General features: G+C 36.2%; 1 protein-coding gene across 3 annotated transcripts in view; it reads right to left on the minus strand.

Moving 5' to 3' along the window:
- The window catches only part of LOC139136557 (basement membrane-specific heparan sulfate proteoglycan core protein-like), a 176,993-nt gene that overhangs the window by 112,731 nt on the left and 45,797 nt on the right, over positions 1-18,465 (minus strand). The window contains exons 5-11 of one of the 3 annotated variants that reach the window (XM_070704289.1): positions 18,280-18,431; positions 11,851-12,117; positions 4,280-4,570; positions 2,101-2,448; positions 874-1,011; positions 368-487; positions 61-192 (exon numbers count right to left, since the gene is read on the minus strand). In XM_070704289.1, coding sequence (XP_070560390.1) covers positions 61-192; positions 368-487; positions 874-1,011; positions 2,101-2,448; positions 4,280-4,570; positions 11,851-12,117; positions 18,280-18,431 — 1,448 coding nt within the window. Of the gene's footprint in view, positions 1-60; positions 193-367; positions 488-873; positions 1,012-2,100; positions 2,449-4,279; positions 4,571-11,850; positions 12,118-13,376; positions 13,517-18,279; positions 18,432-18,465 lie in introns of those variants that run through there. The other 2 variants (XM_070704292.1, XM_070704290.1) reach the window with 2 other exon arrangements.

An 18,465-nucleotide genomic window follows, 5' to 3' on the forward strand; every position in this document is an offset into this window, starting at 1 on the left:
CTTCTTACACCAGAAATTCTGAAATTAGTGGCAGGAAAATTTCCAGCACATGTAACTTACAGCATCCAATTTCATCAGATCTGTCCGTACAATCTATTTCATCATCACACTGATAGCTTGCTGGAACACATTCATCTAATGCTAAGCATTGGAATTCCCAAGTTTCACAAAGTTGACCAGGCAATTTAGCAGCTGAAAGAAAACATATATTCAAGAGTTACAACAGTACAAATCAGAAATGATAAAAGAGAATCAACATGCAAAGGACAAAGACACATGTGGAGATACACATAAACATCAAAATTTCATGATTTTAAATTGTACAATTGAAACTGTTTATCAAGAGACTGAACCCTGAGATACATACCACACTGTACTTCATCGGAGCCATCACTACAGTCTTCATCACCATCACATCTCCAGATTCTCTGGATACAGTTATTATTACTACAAACAAATTCATTTGGTTCACAAGGTGGTGGAGTAGCTATATGAAGAAATATTAAAGCCAAATATTACTTACAGTCAGTCACCAAGACAAAGCTACATCAGTCGCCAAGACAAAGCTACATCAGTCGCCAAGACAAAGCTACATCATATAAAATACTACATTTATACACATCAAGTTTTAGGGTGAAAAGAGCTATTGTTCTTCTTCAGATGAAGTTTTAATTCTCTCTTACAAAGCAACTTTTATGATCAGAGGTGTGACTTTCAGAGGTATTTTGATGTCTTTTCTACTTTAGGACCAGATGCAAATAACACTTCAGCAGAGCTTGTATTCTGTTGCATCATATGAGTTGAATTCACATTTAATACTTCTTTACTAGTAGCCAATGTATATTGGAGAGGTCTACAGGGCAGGCAACTTACCACATGCCATTTCATCAGAGCCATCAGTACAGTCTCTATCACCATCACATTCATAGTCTCCCTTGATACATTCAAGATTATCACAGGTAAATTCATCCTGCTTACAGGGCTTGGTGGTAGGTGTACCAGCGGGCACAGCTGTCAAATCATAAAAAAGTGTAATGTGACAACAGATTATGTTGGTCTGTCAAAGCCAAAGTGTTTAACTGTGGTTTCAGGAGAACATACCACTCCCAGAGAAAGATGATAAGTTAAGATGTTTCTTCAATAGTTTAATATGTAGTAATGTTTGGAGCACTGGACAAGGCCGGGAAAGCAAATATTAACACTCACTGATGTGAAGCGTAATCACTGTAAAAACAGTAAAATGTTTCCACGGTAATTGTCACTTTGTCTGATTCTAGGCCTTGTAATAAAGGCATTGCAGTGTTCAACATTTCTCCCAATTTCATATCATTTTATATGATGATCTAAGAATGTTATGATTTAATGATTATGAATGTTCAAATGAAATAAATTGTAGGAAGGTAGAATTCCGATATGAAAAAATCTGAAGTCATGACTGTTTTCTCCTATAACTCGTCACATGTTTTGAAGAAGAAAGTACCTTTGAATGAATCTTCAAGTGATCGTGAAGAGGATCATTCAAGAATGGGATATCCCTTGCTCAAGACACCAAAAATGTGATAAATCTGATGGTGAATTTTTTCTCAATGGTCGGTAATGGTATGTTTACTCTGACAGTGTAAACAACTCTGACTAACAGAGGCCTGGTACATACTGTAGGTATATCGTCTGCAATGTGTTTTATGAGTGAACAAGCACAAAGTCTAGGAGAAATATTGGCCAGCCTGTCTGATCTTAATAGGTAGCCTGTTGTCATACTTATGATATAATTAGCTCTAAGTCAAAAGGTCAAGACAGATGTTGTGAATTTAAGTACTGCTTGTTTCTGAACTGTTGGGAAAAGTTTGTGTGTGTATGTGTCTGACTTATGCTTTGTAGACAAACATTTACACCCCATTGCAACCACATTCAGGAAATTAAAATTGATGATACGAAAGCATCAATACAGAATATAGTTCTGAAAGTGGGTTTGACACCATGGTTAGTGTCAAAACTATTTTAAGGGTCAATGCTATAGTAAGGCTCTAATGCCACAGTCTAAAATCACTTTGAAGGTCCACCATGGTTTATATTTTGTGGATTAAAAGTGAAACCACTTACGACAATTGATTTCATCTGAGCCATCAGGACAGTCCACATTATTGTCACACTTTCTTCTTTCATCAATACACTGGCCATTGGCGCACTGGAATTGTCCTGAAGTACACACATCACGACAATCCACCTCATCACTTCCATCTTTACAGTCTGCTTTGCCATCACATTGCTGATATAGAGATATACACTCTCTACGATCAGCACAAGGAAACTCTTCAACACGACATGTTACTGGACAATCAACTTCATCACTGCCATCAGCACAGTCATTAACAGTATCACAACGTTGGCGTTCAGCGATGCAAAGCAGTTTGTTTTCACACTGGAATTCACCAGGACTGCAATTCACAACTGAAAAAAAAAAGAATAAAAACAAACAGTGTGGCTATTGTTAGACTTTGATGGAAACACTCTATATGGCATGCCTCTATATCACTCTATACATCACCTTGGAATCTGCGCTTTTCAATGGACAAATAAGAAGAATCCAATTAACTCACAGTGATCTCACTCTCCATGTGCTAGTAGACCAATATTATCAAGCAGTTTTCCTATAAGTCTGTTATCAACCACTAGTTATAACATCCATAGGCACACTACAGGTACATAGGCAAATCTTCATTTGATTTCACTTATTTAGTGGTACAATATAAATAATTTATCAATAGTCCTTGATTTGCTTCTCCAGAGATGAAATGAAATGAAATCTAAATTTTCTGGAATATGGCAGATACTGATACCTTGCATAAACGTCTGGCACAAAATGCTTTTAACTAAATTTAATGTCAACATGGCATGAAACATGATATAAGATTTTGCAAATTAACATGTATGTAGTAACATATCCTATAAAATGTTTGTCAAAATAAAAGCCTGATGGGTTTTGACACTAGGTAAACTTGCTCATTGCTGGACTGTATCTTGCAGTGTATCACTAATCTTGCCTTTCTGATATACACCAGGGCAGAGATATCTGCACATACACACACACGCACGTCTGATATACACCTTGGGCAGAGATATCTGTACACACACACACACGTCTGATATACACCGGGGGAGAGATATCTGCACACACACACACGTCTGATATACACCAGGGCAGAGATATCTGCACATACACACACGTCTGATATACACCTTGGGCAGAGATATCTGCACATACACACACGTCTGATATACACCTTGGGCAGAGATATCTGCACACACACACATGTTTACAATACTTTTCTAGTTTGTTGTTAATATAGATTTACTCGATGAAGTTGAGGAAATAGAGTTTTTGTTGTCTTGTTTTTGTGAAAATTTATAAAGTTTTTGACATTTCCTCAGAACGGCCACATTGAATTTCAAATATTTTGGATGTGTTTCTCTGAGCTAAAATTTGTATGGAAACCCAATTTTCATTCTCGATAATAAATGAGACTGATTTAAAAGTTTCCTTCAGGGAAGTTTGAGCAAGAATTTTAAAGTTGTCTCTTCCAAAGCACATCTTACCTGTACAGAGAAATAAAAAATATACGAACTATTCTACATCAGCTGCTATCATTTGTTACAAATGCATCTAAAACCTATGGCATCAAATGTTATTTATTATATAAATATTATTGATCACTTTGTTCATTGTGCGACTTATGATTCTAGACAACTCTGACAGACAAAGAGATGGTTCATGGCCTGACTTCAGCAAACGGTCAAAATCATTTGCACAATTACTGTCGTGTAAGGACTGTATTTTTAATCATTATAGATGGCATACATTTATGTGGTCAATTACATGAATTGAAAAGAGACTAAAAGCACTTTGATTGTGCAATCATTGGACAAACTATCATCTTATAATGGGCATGACTAGTGATTAATTAGGAAAAGTGATACCTATGAACAGTTTGCATATGAATCTCTTGGTTATCAGGAAACTCCTGAGAGTACCTGGTAATAACACTTTCCCCAATCTGCATTTCATATCATAGAAATATTTCAAGAAGATGTAACTATCATTTCTTGATGCTATCTATAGTATTTAGATACAATGTAACAATCATTTCTCGATGCTATTTATAGTATTTAGACACAATGTAACAAATTATTTCTTGATGCTATTTATAGTATTTAGACACAATGTAACAATCACTTCTTGATGCTATTTATAGTATTTAGACACAATGTAACTAACACTTACTTGGCAAAGAGTCTGTATTGACTACCTTATAGAAGGGAATGCTCTTCCCAATAATGTTGAAAACTCTCAAAGTGATCACATATTCAGCAGAGGGCTGTAAGTTTTCTATAGTGTATTCAAATTGTCTGTTGTTGAGAGTAACTTGATAGACATCTGGTAAGCCCTCACCGTAACCAACATTGTATCCTCTAATGACAATGTTGGTATCTGGTCGTGTCCAATACACTGTGATGCTGTCACTTGTAGTCTTAGTACTAATCGAGCTGACGCTCGGAGGAACAATGGTTTCAACTAAATGAGTGCAAAAAAGATGGAAAGCAGAGATACAAAGAAGTGAGAGCTTAATGGATTAAGATTAAAACCCTTGACATTGGTACATGCTGGACCAATCTACAATTTTGTGGGTTGGTTAGCCCATATGACAAGGGGTAAAGAAACTATAATGCACTATTATGTACAAGTATGAATGCACACACAATCAGAGATAGAAGAATATTGACTATTCTACAGAAAGGACAACATCAGGGAAAATAGAATAGTGATATTAAATGGAAAGATATATAATTTAATTGTACTTATAAGGGGAAAAGCTAGAAAAAAGATTTGAATAACTATGTGTAAAATGAAATGATAATGTCAAGATGATATCTAGAGTAGCATCATATGGACACACTACGATGAGACAATACAAATAATATTATACTAGTCAATAGCGTGTTAGTTTCTGAATATGTATCTATCATGTTTGATTTCTGTCCAAGGAAAAGCCTGTCATCAGTCATTGTCTGTCAGGGGGAAAGTGTTTGGCCACATCTCTATGAGTATTGATAACTTGGAACCAAGGAAAAACGAAGTAAGTTGAGAATTCCTGTTCCACTGTCATGTTGCACTGCTTATCAGTATGCATTGACGACTCAGAGAAACTATAGGAAATGAATTCTAAATGTTTTACATTAGAAAAACATTACAATTATAGCCTAGACTACAGAAACATCTTACACATCAATAACTCCTTACTATAGAACAGGAGTATCACATGATTACCCACATTTTACGAATGGAAAGTTAAATTTAATTTAAAGAAAAATTTTTCTTAATCAAACACTGCTCTACTTGCTACTACTACTCAGTATCTGAATACCAGAAGTGCAACTAATAAAATTAATATACTATACGATACAGGTTTATTATTAAAATACTAACAATGTTAACTGTATATCTCTTATCATCCGGTGCTAGTTTGTCAGTAAGCTATGCTTCACTACAATGCTTATTATTACCTATTAAACAAATTCATGTCAGCTACACTAATTAACCTGGTTGAATTTGCAACATGAATTCACCTGGTAAGTCTTCTCAGTACCACTTCATTATCAGCTTTATCTCACAGGAAATTTATTTAGTTGATATAAATTTCAATGTGGAGAACAAAACATTGACAAAGTGTTAATGAGCATTCCAAACAATGCGGGAACCTGGATTGGTGGATGGTAACTTTCAATCTTGAGTAAAGTCCTAATGATCAAAACTATAGCACAACCTATGTTTGGTTTTACAAAGTGTTGAATTAGCTTTATAATCTTTCACTGTTTTGTGTTTTCTTTTGACGATAACTTCACAAAATTGAAATCTAAGCAGCTATGGTAAAACAGAAAAGCATCTTAAAGAGGTCTAGCATTCATTTCTGCACCTATTGCATAAAATATGGAAATATATAGGTCACATGACATAAACATTGGTTTGTACTGTTTAAATCCTACCTGGTTAGGCTTGATTTTCCTATTACACATTGCTAAACAACAAAATACAATATAATACAACAAAACACAACACAATACAACACAACACAACACAAGACAACACAAAACAGTGTTCTCCCCAGGATTTTTTGAGAAGAGGGCGAAGACGTGGTGCGAAGCACCACAAGCGACCGCTGACGCGGGCGCGGGGGGGGGGGGGGGGGAGGTCAGGAGGGGGGGGTCCCCCCTCCTGCCGTTGGAGCTTTTGAAAAACAGCGATTAAAATGGTGTTATTTGGTGGCACTTGGGGAGTATTTTTTTCAGATTTTTTTCGTATAAAAAACTCAAAGGAAAGGAGATCTGAGACAGTGTACCATAACTTTTATTACAGTTCACTGATTTCAATTATGAAGATTTCATTTTTTGAAAACGAAAACGTAGCGAGAGACATACATTTATTCATCGATGTCAAAATTATCACCATAACACTCAGGTTTGGGGAGCATTTTTTCAGATTTTTTTTCGTACAAAAAACTCAAAGGAAAAGAGATCTGAAACAGTGTTCCATAACTTTTATTACAAACGAAAACATAGCGAGTCTAGAGACATACATTTATTCATCGATGGCAAAATTATCACCATAACACTCACGTGTTCTCATCCTGATACAAGTCCGACCGAGCCTAAAATTAGGTTGTTTTGCTTTTGGAAGGAATACACAAACGAAATTCTAACCTCCTATAAAACTTCAGTGTACTCTGCTGTCCTTGGTTACCCTCAAGCTCCTTGCCATGTTTACTCAGCTAAGTCGGTTACCTAATGCACGGTCCCTATGGAGGGACCGTGGCTAACGTAACGTTACGGACTGAGCCATGCAAATATGGCTGCCTTCGATGAGTTGCACATGGGCTTATGATCTCGGATGACATCACAAACTCGCGAGATTTGCAAGATCGATGAGAATTACGTTTGCAGTCTGCAGGATCGACGCTCACGCTCGCATTTTGCTTGTAAATCACTGTCAACTTTTTTCCCCGTACATTTTATTGTTTTATTTTTCAAAAAAATAAATCTTTTTCATTTCTGGCAAGGGGGCGCTCGGAATTTACAAGAGGGCGCCACGCCCCTGTTACCTTATTCAGGGAGAACACTGCAAAACAAGACAAGACAAGACAACACAGCACAACACAACACAACACAACACACCACAACACAAGGCAATGCAATGCAACACAACGCAACACAACAAAACTCAACACAACATAACACTGCTGAACTACATTCAATTCAGTAGTATCATTGAAGTGAAACGGAGTATTAAACTACATCCTCAGTATTTATTACTAATAGATTGTAAAAACTCCAGTGGACGTATTACGATACTTACAGTGTACATTAAATTCAAATTAAAACACTTATTTCAATTAATTTCACTTGATATTATGGCCCACTGACTTTTAAAGTTGTACAAAAATTAAAGTGTAAATTAACAAATTAATTTCAATTTTCTTTCTAAATCTAAAAGACTAGAAAACTTGGAAACCGTCTGTACACCATTTCAAGGTATACATAGTAATACTGTACATGCTGTTAAGTCATATACCACAGACACAATAAAGTCTTTACAGAATCCTGACTATGACAGTGTCTCATTGATACATAACAGATACAACTTGTGCTGTCAGTCTAGTTACTGCAGGTGCCGCCAACTGGTAAATTTCATGAATTTCGCAAAATCATCACAAAACATGTTTTGAAGGCTGATATACCGATTTTTCGTATTTTTGACCTTTACCCAAAATTTGGAGGGGAAAGTAGAGCTGTTCGTAACTGCCCTCCCACTGGCATACACGGAAAATATGCCCTCCCACTGAATTTTGATGCCCGCTGCCCTCCAGTATCTATAGTCTGCCCGCTCCCCACTCCCCACAACATTTTAGGCTCCCCTCTGCCCTCTCCCCAGTACTGAAATTTCCCATTGCCAACCAGATGTCTACAAGGCAACCCAGATCAACGCAAACCGTTGGAGCAGCTGGCAGTATAGCTTGGAACATTGCTCCCCTCTAAGTTTGGTGCTAAATCTCCCCTCAAGTTCTATCAACCACGCCGCTTTCCCCTCCCTCTACGTATCTTCCGGTGCCCACTGTAAAAATTTTCTCCCCGCCCACTGAAAATAGTGAAAATTCTTCCCCGCCCACAGTAAATATAGATTTTTTCTCCCCGCCCACTGATTAGTTTTGAAATTTGCCCGCCCGCTGAAAAACGTCGCACGAACACCTTTTTGCACGAACAGCTTAGTTGGCGGCACCTGTTACTGTCACTGTACTGATAGTCTTCTTACTGCCACTGTACTGATAGTCTAGTTACTGTCACTGTCATTGTACTGATAGTCTAGTTACTGCCACTGTACTGATAGTATAGTTACTGCCACTGTACTGATAGTATAGTTACTGCCACTGTACTGATAGTCTAGTTACTGCCACTGTACTGATAGTCTAGTTACTGTCACTGTATTGATAGTCTAGTTACTGTCACTGTACTGATAGTCTAGTTACTGCCACTGTACTGATAGTCTAGTTACTGCCACTGTACTGATAGTCTAGTTACTGTCACTGTACGGATAGTCTAGTTCCTGTCACTGTACTGATAGTCTAATTACTGCCACTGTACTGATAGTCTAGTTACTGACACTGTCAGTCTTGTTACTGTCAGTACTCTCAGTCTAGTTACTGCCACTGCTACTGTACTATCATAAGTCTGGTTACTGCCATTGTACTGATAGTCTAGTTACTGTCACTGTACTGATTGTCTAGTTACTGTCACTGTGCTGATAGTCTAGTTACTGCCACTGTACTGATAGTATAGTTACTGCCACTGTACTGATAATCTAGTTACTGTCACTGTACTGATAGTCTAGTTACTGCCACTGTACTGATAGTCTAGTTACTGCAACTGTACTGATAGTCTAGTTACTGACACTGTCAGTCTTGTTACTGTCAGTACTCTCAGTCTAGTTACTGCCACTGCTACTGTACTATCATCAGTCTGGTTACTGCCATTGTACTGATAGTCTAGTTACTGTCACTGTACTGATAGTCTAATTACTGTCACTGTGCTGATAGTCTAGTTACTGCCACTGTACTGATAATCTAGTTACTGTCACTGTACTGATAGTCTAGTTACTGCCACTGTACTGATAGTCTAGTTACTGCCACTGTCAGTCTTGTTACTGTCAGTACTCTCAGTTTAGTTACTGCCACTGCTACTGTACTATCATCAGTCTTGTTACTGCCATTGTACTGATAGTCTAGTTTCTGTCACTGTGCTGATAGTCCAGTTACTGTCCCTGTACTAATAGTCTAGTTACTGCCACTGTACTGATAGTCTAGTTACTGTCACTGTACTGATAGTCTAGTTACTGCCACTGTACTGATAGTCTAGTTACTGCCACTGTCAGTCTTGTTACTGTCACTACTTTTAGTCTAGTTACTACCACTGCTACTGTACTATCATCAGTCTGGTCACTGCCACTGTACTGATAGTCTAGTTACTATCACTGTACTGATAGTATAGTTACTGTCACTGTACTGATAGTCTAGTTACTGCCATTGTACTCATAGTCTAGTTACTGTCACTGTACTAATAGTCTAGTTACTGCCACTGTACAGTCAGTCTAGTTTATGTCACTGTACAGTCAGTCTAGTTACTGCCACTGTACGGATAGTCTAGTTACTGCCACTGTACGAATAGTCTAGTTACTGCCACTGTGCGGATAGTCTAGTTACTGTCACTGTACTGTAAGTCTAGATATTGCCACTGTACTGATAGTCTAGTTACTGCCACTGCACTGATAGTCTAGTTACTGTCACTGTATTGATAGTCTAGTTACTGTCACTGTACTGATAGTCTAGTTACTGCCACTGTACTGATAGTCTAGTTACTGCCACTGTACTGATAGTCTAGTTACTGTCACTGTACGGATAGTCTAGTTCCTGTCACTGTACTGATAGTCTAATTACTGCCACTGTAGTGATAGTCTAGTTACTGACACTGTCAGTCTTGTTACTGTCAGTACTCTCAGTCTAGTTACTGCCACTGCTACTGTACTATCATAAGTCTGGTTACTGCCATTGTACTGATAGTCTAGTTACTGTCACTGTACTGATTGTCTAGTTACTGTCACTGTGCTGATAGTCTAGTTACTGCCACTGTACTGATAGTATAGTTACTGCCACTGTACTGATAATCTAGTTACTGTCACTGTACTGATAGTCTAGTTACTGCCACTGTACTGATAGTCTAGTTACTGCAACTGTACTGATAGTCTAGTTACTGACACTGTCAGTCTTGTTACTGTCAGTACTCTCAGTCTAGTTACTGCCACTGCTACTGTACTATCATCAGTCTGGTTACTGCCATTGTACTGATAGTCTAGTTACTGTCACTGTACTGATAGTCTAATTACTGTCACTGTGCTGATAGTCTAGTTACTGCCACTGTACTGATAATCTAGTTACTGTCACTGTACTGATAGTCTAGTTACTGCCACTGTACTGATAGTCTAGTTACTGCCACTGTCAGTCTTGTTACTGTCAGTACTCTCAGTTTAGTTACTGCCACTGCTACTGTACTATCATCAGTCTTGTTACTGCCATTGTACTGATAGTCTAGTTACTGTCACTGTGCTGATAGTCCAGTTACTGTCCCTGTACTAATAGTCTAGTTACTGCCACTGTACTGATAGTCTAGTTACTGTCACTGTACTGATAGTCTAGTTACTGCCACTGTACTGATAGTCTAGTTACTGCCACTGTCAGTCTTGTTACTGTCACTACTTTTAGTCTAGTTACTACCACTGCTACTGTACTATCATCAGTCTGGTCACTGCCACTGTACTGATAGTCTAGTTACTATCACTGTACTGATAGTATAGTTACTGTCACTGTACTGATAGTCTAGTTACTGCCATTGTACTCATAGTCTAGTTACTGTCACTGTACTAATAGTCTAGTTACTGCCACTGTACAGTCAGTCTAGTTTATGTCACTGTACAGTCAGTCTAGTTACTGCCACTGTACGGATAGTCTAGTTACTGCCACTGTACGAATAGTCTAGTTACTGCCACTGTGCGGATAGTCTAGTTACTGTCACTGTACTGTAAGTCTAGATATTGCCACTGTACTGATAGTCTAGTTACTGTCACTGCACTGTCAGTCTAGTTACTGCCACTGTACTGATAGTCTAGTTACTGTCACTGACATGTCAGTCTGATAAATGCTACTGTGTATTTGGTCTCACTTATGCCACTATTTTGTCAGTGTGGCACTAGCTGCTACAGTATTTTACCCTGTAAACATTTATGTTCACAATAAAATCACCATTTTGACATTTTTGGTACTTCATTTCACAGAAATAAGCATTTACATCATGTGACAATCTTTACAGCATATAAGAAATATGATGAATCACACAGCTGCTATGACTAACAGACTTGTTTTCAAGGTTACTGGGGCAGTTTGAAAGTGAAGGAAGACAAGTAGTTGGAATGCCAATAAAACGTCAGATGGAATTCATTATCCATACTACATCAGGCCATCTATGCCCCATCTCTGATGCGAGATGCTTCTGTGTCAAAATATCATATGTGTTCTAAGTTTAAAAGCAGTAGTCCAAAAATTTCGAAAACACTGCATTCAATCTTGTTGGGTGGAATACAATAAAAACAAAAAAAAAACTGTTGCCACTGCAGAGACGGTTGCTTTGGATATGGATAAGATTAAATAATCTATACAATGAAAACACAGAACAGGAAACGGTGACATGAATACTTACTGCAACCATCTTCATCTGATTTATCGTTACAATGGCTGATGCGATCACATCGTTGGGTACTTGGAATACACTGACCATTCTTACACATGAACTGATTGTTGCGACAAGCTGCTGTGGGTGGTGTTGGTATAGGACAGTTATATTCATCTGTTTGATCAAAACAGTCTACAACTCCATTACATTTGAAATCCTCAGATATACAGTCACCATTGTTGCACTGGAACTCGTCATCTTTGCATGGCACTACTGGTGCTTCAGTTGGTCCAACTGAAAAAACAACCAGGAAATAAAAGGTAACTTTTCCAGGCAGTAACATTATAAGCCTAACCAGTTCAGCTACCATAGGCAATGGCATCTAAAACTGAACTGATATATCTTGTCAACAGCAGAAGAATGTGGCATCAACAGCTCACTGCTGTTACAGAAATGTAAAGGTCCCCATCCATGAACCCATAACATGCTGAAACATCGTTCAATATATAATGGCCATAACAACACTGAGGCTAAATTTCACAGCAGTGCAGTTGTCTCTTCCTTCAGCCTGAGTGAATGGCAGTGTAACTTTTACTGCTTGATCTATGATTGCAAGTAGGTCTCTATGATAGACAACCTCTGCCCCCCCAGGACAATGCTTCAACTTTTAAGGCGCATATTTGCTGGTTTTGATTAACCCAAATGTATTAAAATGGTATCAACCATGCATGATCTTACATAATTTGTGAGTGTTAAATGTTTCTTTGATGTCATATCCTGAATTTTGGCAGTTTTTGTGCTACCCTTGCCCTCTAATTATAGTGTTCTGGTTTTTTGTGTTATCTATACCTTAAATTATAGCATTCTGTTTTTTGTGCTATCAAACCCTAAATTAGTATATTTCTCGTATGTATGAGAAAACCATTCACTTTGTAAATGGCATATTTTATTGAACTTTCCTTTAGCATCATTCAAGTATCTAAGTAAATACCTTAATTCTCAACAAAAAATCACACAAACAATGCAAACAGACATTGACTTTGTCATTTTTAAAACATGTTGACCTCCAAACTTAAATTATCAGTAAATTCAAAGGACTGCCTTAAGTCTCTAAATTTGTTTAATGTAATGCTCTATAATGAAAGAAACCTGACAATTTTACAACAAGGTGTGTGCTAAATGAAGAAGAAATCCCCCCCCCCCATCATTTAGAAACTCTATCCATTTTATGTTGCAAATCAAAAGGCATTTTATTATGTAACAACTACTGCATATAGTCTAGCCAACCTCCAATTGAATGGAAGTTTTTTCGTCTGACTCTTTGATTCACTTTCTGCACAAACATCTGAGCTTTATATCTCATTTGTACATCAACCTAGAGGTTAACATAATGATAATTATAGCAATTGACTGGAGCAAGCATATCTTTACATATATTGTACAAAATGCAACATTATACATCCAGTACCTACTAGTGGTGTCAGCTCTTTCAGAGTTCTTATATATTTACTAGACCTGTAACACTAACTGTAAACTATAGCAGTAGCACTTACCTAGAAATGATATCATTAGTGCAATGAAAATCACAGATTGACCCATAATTTTGCTGATAGTGTAAAATTATCTTTGTCAGCTTCTGGGAACACACCACAGAGCGTGAGAGTTGTGGACAGTGTCAGACAGCTTCACTTACAAACTGTGTTTGAGTGTCTGGATTAGCATGTTATTCATACGTCATTCTTGCTTCACTGATTTCATTATTCAACACTACAATTGTATTTCCTAAAAGTGCAAATGTCTGCACCAACTTCAAACTTGATCAGACTGCTTAGAATGTCAATACTCCTTAACTAACAACTCATTTGCTGTGTAATTTGAACTTTCTTAGCAACGTTTCTCACTGACATTATAAAATGTGAATTGCTATATGGCTATTTGGACAGTACAGTGAAAATGGCACTTCAGATATCTACTATCCTAATTTCAAATATCTTGAACACCTAATGTGTGGACCTAGAGAAATCAAACAGCTTGGTTATTTAAATCAAACTAATCCTTCAACAAACAAGTAATTGAAAATGACACAGTTCTCACCAGTAATTTAGGTTATTTGCTTATAAATATTATTGGACAGAAGTCAAAATAATGCCATACTCAGAATGTGTGACTGGTAAACATAGGTATATATAGTCATAGCTATATCTCAGAGTATCTTTTATTGTTTTTGTGCCAAGTTTAAATGAAATTAGCCTTGGCATATCTGAACAAAGTGGCTGCCAGACCTACAGGCAGCCACACTGGATCATATCTCTAAATGCACATTAACCATTTGAGAGCTGTAATTTTTCCCACCAAAATTTTAGTGCAACATTTTGTCCAATTTTTATTATTTTTTCTGTAATTTTTTGATAATTTTGGACCAATTGGACATCACATTTTATTGGTTCAAGTTTGTTATCAAAATTTTGACAAAAATCTGAAAAATATCAACTGGAGTATACCGGTATTTTCTAAAGGAGACAAAAATTGACTTTGGCACTCGAAGGGTTAACAACAACCAATGGATAAATTGATATGCATCTGTACTCCCCGATACTTAGCCCTTGTCCCAAATTTTGTTGAAATCCGCCTAGAATAAGTAATGGCACTAGACAGACAAAATGAAAATAAAATAACTGCAATATGACCATGACTATCATATCACAGAACAATATGAAGTGCATCTGTATGTCTTGCAAATAGGTAGAAAGAGGATCAGGATCTGTGATGTCATTACACTTACATTTTGTACAGAAATCTAAAGTAGTGTCTACAACCAACAACTTTTATGAGTCAGTTTCAGTTGCTGAAAGCATCTGTTCCCTAAGGTACATGCCTAACAATTGATTACTGAGCATGTCCAGGCACTGGCTGATATATGACATACTTATATAATAAATTTATTAAATATGCAAATGAGAAAATTACATCAGACTCATCACACTTTAAACATAACTTAAATGAGGTATAACCAATGTTTCTAAGAATTTTGATACAATTCAGTGTTCACTTTTGATAATAGCCTAATAACAGAGTTATTAATATGCAAATGAGAAAATAATGTTAATAATATCGCTGTAAATAAATCTCTGCCATAATACTCAAATACACAGCTTTTATTTTACAAGTCAGCTCCATGGTTATATGCTGCCTTTCAAAATATTTTAAAAGATTTCTTTGTGCTTTGTTGTCCTGAGAATGAATTCAAAATTAATTATTTAACAATGGACATGACTTGTCTTCCAATTGATTCGATTGTGTCAGGCAATTGAAAGAAGTAGTTTAAAGTTGCAGGCAAACGATGGTTTTGCTGCCTCCATGATGTCATTGACAAACTTTCAAACAGATCACCAGAGCACAAGATGTTTGATAAACTAGGCATGTCATGAGACTAATTATGACCATACAAACAAAAAAGGCATGAAAAACGATCAATCAATCTCAGTCAGTTCATTTGGAAAAACAACAAACAACTTTCAATATACTTGGCTATTCTATACAGTGTACAGCATCACAATGAGTATTAGATATGACACCACAATGAGTATTAGATATGACACCACAATGAGTATTAGATATGACATCACAATGAGTATTAGATATGACATCACAATGATTATTAGATATGACACCACAGTGAGTATTAGATATGACATCACAATGATTATTAGATATGACATCACAATGAGTATTAGATATGACATCACAATGAGTATTAGATATGACATCACAATGAGTATTAGATATGACATCACAATGAGTATTAGATATGACATCACAATGAGTATTAGATATGACACCACAATGAGTATTAGATATGACATCACAATGATTATTAGATATGACACCACAATGAGTATTAGATATGACATCACAATGAGTATTAGATATGACATCACAATGATTATTAGATATGACATCACAATGAGTATTAGATATGACATCACAATGAGTATTAGATATGACATCACAATGAGTATTAGATATGACATCACAATGAGTATTAGATATGACATCACAATGATTATTAGATATGACATCACAATGAGTATTAGATATGACATCACAATGAGCATTAGATATGACATCTAATCATGATCAACAATTAATATCAAGGCTAACCAACAAGACCGATAAGTCCTATTCTTCTTATTTTATTATTTTTATTATGATTTCTTTACTTCTATTTGTTTGGCAGTGATGACTGAGACAACACTGTGCAACAAAACAACACACTAACGTTTCTGTTGTGAATTTAGAATGGCTGGATACAATTTTAAACAAGCGACCTAGCGGCCGATATAGCTCCGCTGTGTTTATGTAGAGAATAACTATTTTTGACATATGCTGATGAAAAAGGTGGAAATCTTTGATAGCTCAATGCAGTGGCCAGAGAAAAGTGGCTAAAATAGCTGCAAAAATACACAATTGAAGATTTCATCATACTTTGAATATATCACATCGGATCATCCCTAAGAACATGTCAACCAAAGCTATCTGATGAGTAGTTTTTTGAGAATAAAATTTTCTGACCAAAAATGGCAACAATTGCCCCCAAAATAAAAATTGCAGATTTCATCATCATTTCAATAAATATCATTTAGTTAATCTATAGAAACCTGTATACCAAATTTCAAAGCTATTAGATGAGTAGTTTTGGAAATACACATTTTTTGACCAAAAATGGCAAAAATTGCCCCAAAATTACAAAATTGCAGATTTCATCATAATTTCAATAAATATCATTAAAGTGATCTGTAGGAACTTGTATACCAAATTGCAAAGCTATCAGATGAGCAGTTTTGGAAATACACATTTTTTGACCAAAAACGAAAAAAATTGCCCCAAAAGTGCAAAATTGCAGATTTCATCATAATTTCAATAAATATCATTTAGTTCATCTGTAGGAACCTGTATACCAAATTTCAAAGCTATCAAATGAGAAGTTTTGGAAATACACATTTTTTAACCAAAAATGGCAAAAATTGCCCCAAAAATACAAAATTACAGATTTCACCATAATTTCAATATATATTACTTAGCTCATCTGTAGAAACCTGTATACCAAATTTCAAAACTATCAGACCAGCACCTTTTGAGAAATACATTGTTTGACCAAAAATGGCAAAAATTGCCTTAAAATGCAAATTTGCATATTTCTGCACAATTTGAAGAAATCTGAAATAGATCATCCCTAAGGACATATGTACCAAATATCAAAGCTATCTGACAGGTAGTTTTGAAGAAGAAGATTTTTAAAGATTTTTTTACCAAAAATGACAAAAATTGCCTTAAAAATACAAATATGCAAATTTCACCAAAATTTGAACAAATCTAAATGAGGTCACCCTAAGTAAACTGCATATCAAATTTCAAAGAAATCGGACAGGCGGTTTCAGAGAAGAAGATTTTTTTACCAAAAACAGCAAAAAATGCCCCAAAAATACAAATATGCAAATTTCACCACGATTTGAACAAACTTAAGTGAGGTCACCCCAAGTGAACTGCATATAAAATTTCAAAGCAATTGGACTTGCGGTTTCAGAGGGGACGACGACGACGGACGACGACGGACGACGACGGAAAATCAACCTATTTGATAAGCTCCGCGTCGCTGACAGCGGAGCTGACAACAACAACAGAATGGCAAAAATGGAAATCTACCAACTGTTTTTATCACAACTTTTATGAGTTTCATTTGCATATCAAATAGCTATGTCTGTTCACAAACTGTGTCATTTCAAAATTATACAGGAACACAATGTTTTCCTTTGAATGAACAATGGCACAAGGTGTAAATCTAGAGACTTGGAGTCCCTGGAGAAATTTCCCAATGAACAAAAACACCCGACTGCTAACATCATGTTACCTACAAGTATTAACCCTTTGAGCGCTGCAATTTTTCCCATCAAAACTATAGTGTGCAACATTTTACCAAATTTGTGAATTTTCCAGTAATTTTTTCGACAATTTTGGATCAAATGAACATCAAATTTTATTGGCTTCAGATTTTTATCAAAATTTTAGCAAAAATTAGAAAAAGATTGACTGGTGTATATTTTGATATAGGCGACAAATTGACTTTGGCGCTCAAAGGGTTAAATGATATGCTGATATATTTTAACAGTATGAATCCTTCACCAAAGATAAAATAGTTTAGGTAATTCAGATCTGGCTACACATATGAAATGGGAGTTATAAAAACAAGATAGAATAACTGACAGGGTAGAACCAACCAACATCATGTAACATAGTTTTGTCACACACACTCCCCTTACATAACTTACATATTCTGCCTCTTTTGACACATCTGGCACTGTAACAAAAACACTAATTCATATATATGTAGAAATGATAAAAGGTACAGAGTCTACATATTCAAAACATTAACATATTCAAACCAATATGTATACTTACGACCAGCAACAAAAAAGGTAAAGAACTCAGGGTCTACTTCATACTCTCCAATTCCACCTTCAGTTATAGCTGAACTTACGACATTTTCAATCAAGTCTGAATCATAAAAGTCAGTTGTGCCAACATCAAAGACCACGATGACTGAACCTGGTCTAATAAAAAATTAATTGTAAAAGGGGATTTAGA

Source organism: Ptychodera flava, chromosome 7 (assembly GCF_041260155.1).
Source record: "Ptychodera flava strain L36383 chromosome 7, AS_Pfla_20210202, whole genome shotgun sequence".
Lineage (NCBI taxonomy): Eukaryota > Metazoa > Hemichordata > Enteropneusta > Ptychoderidae > Ptychodera > Ptychodera flava.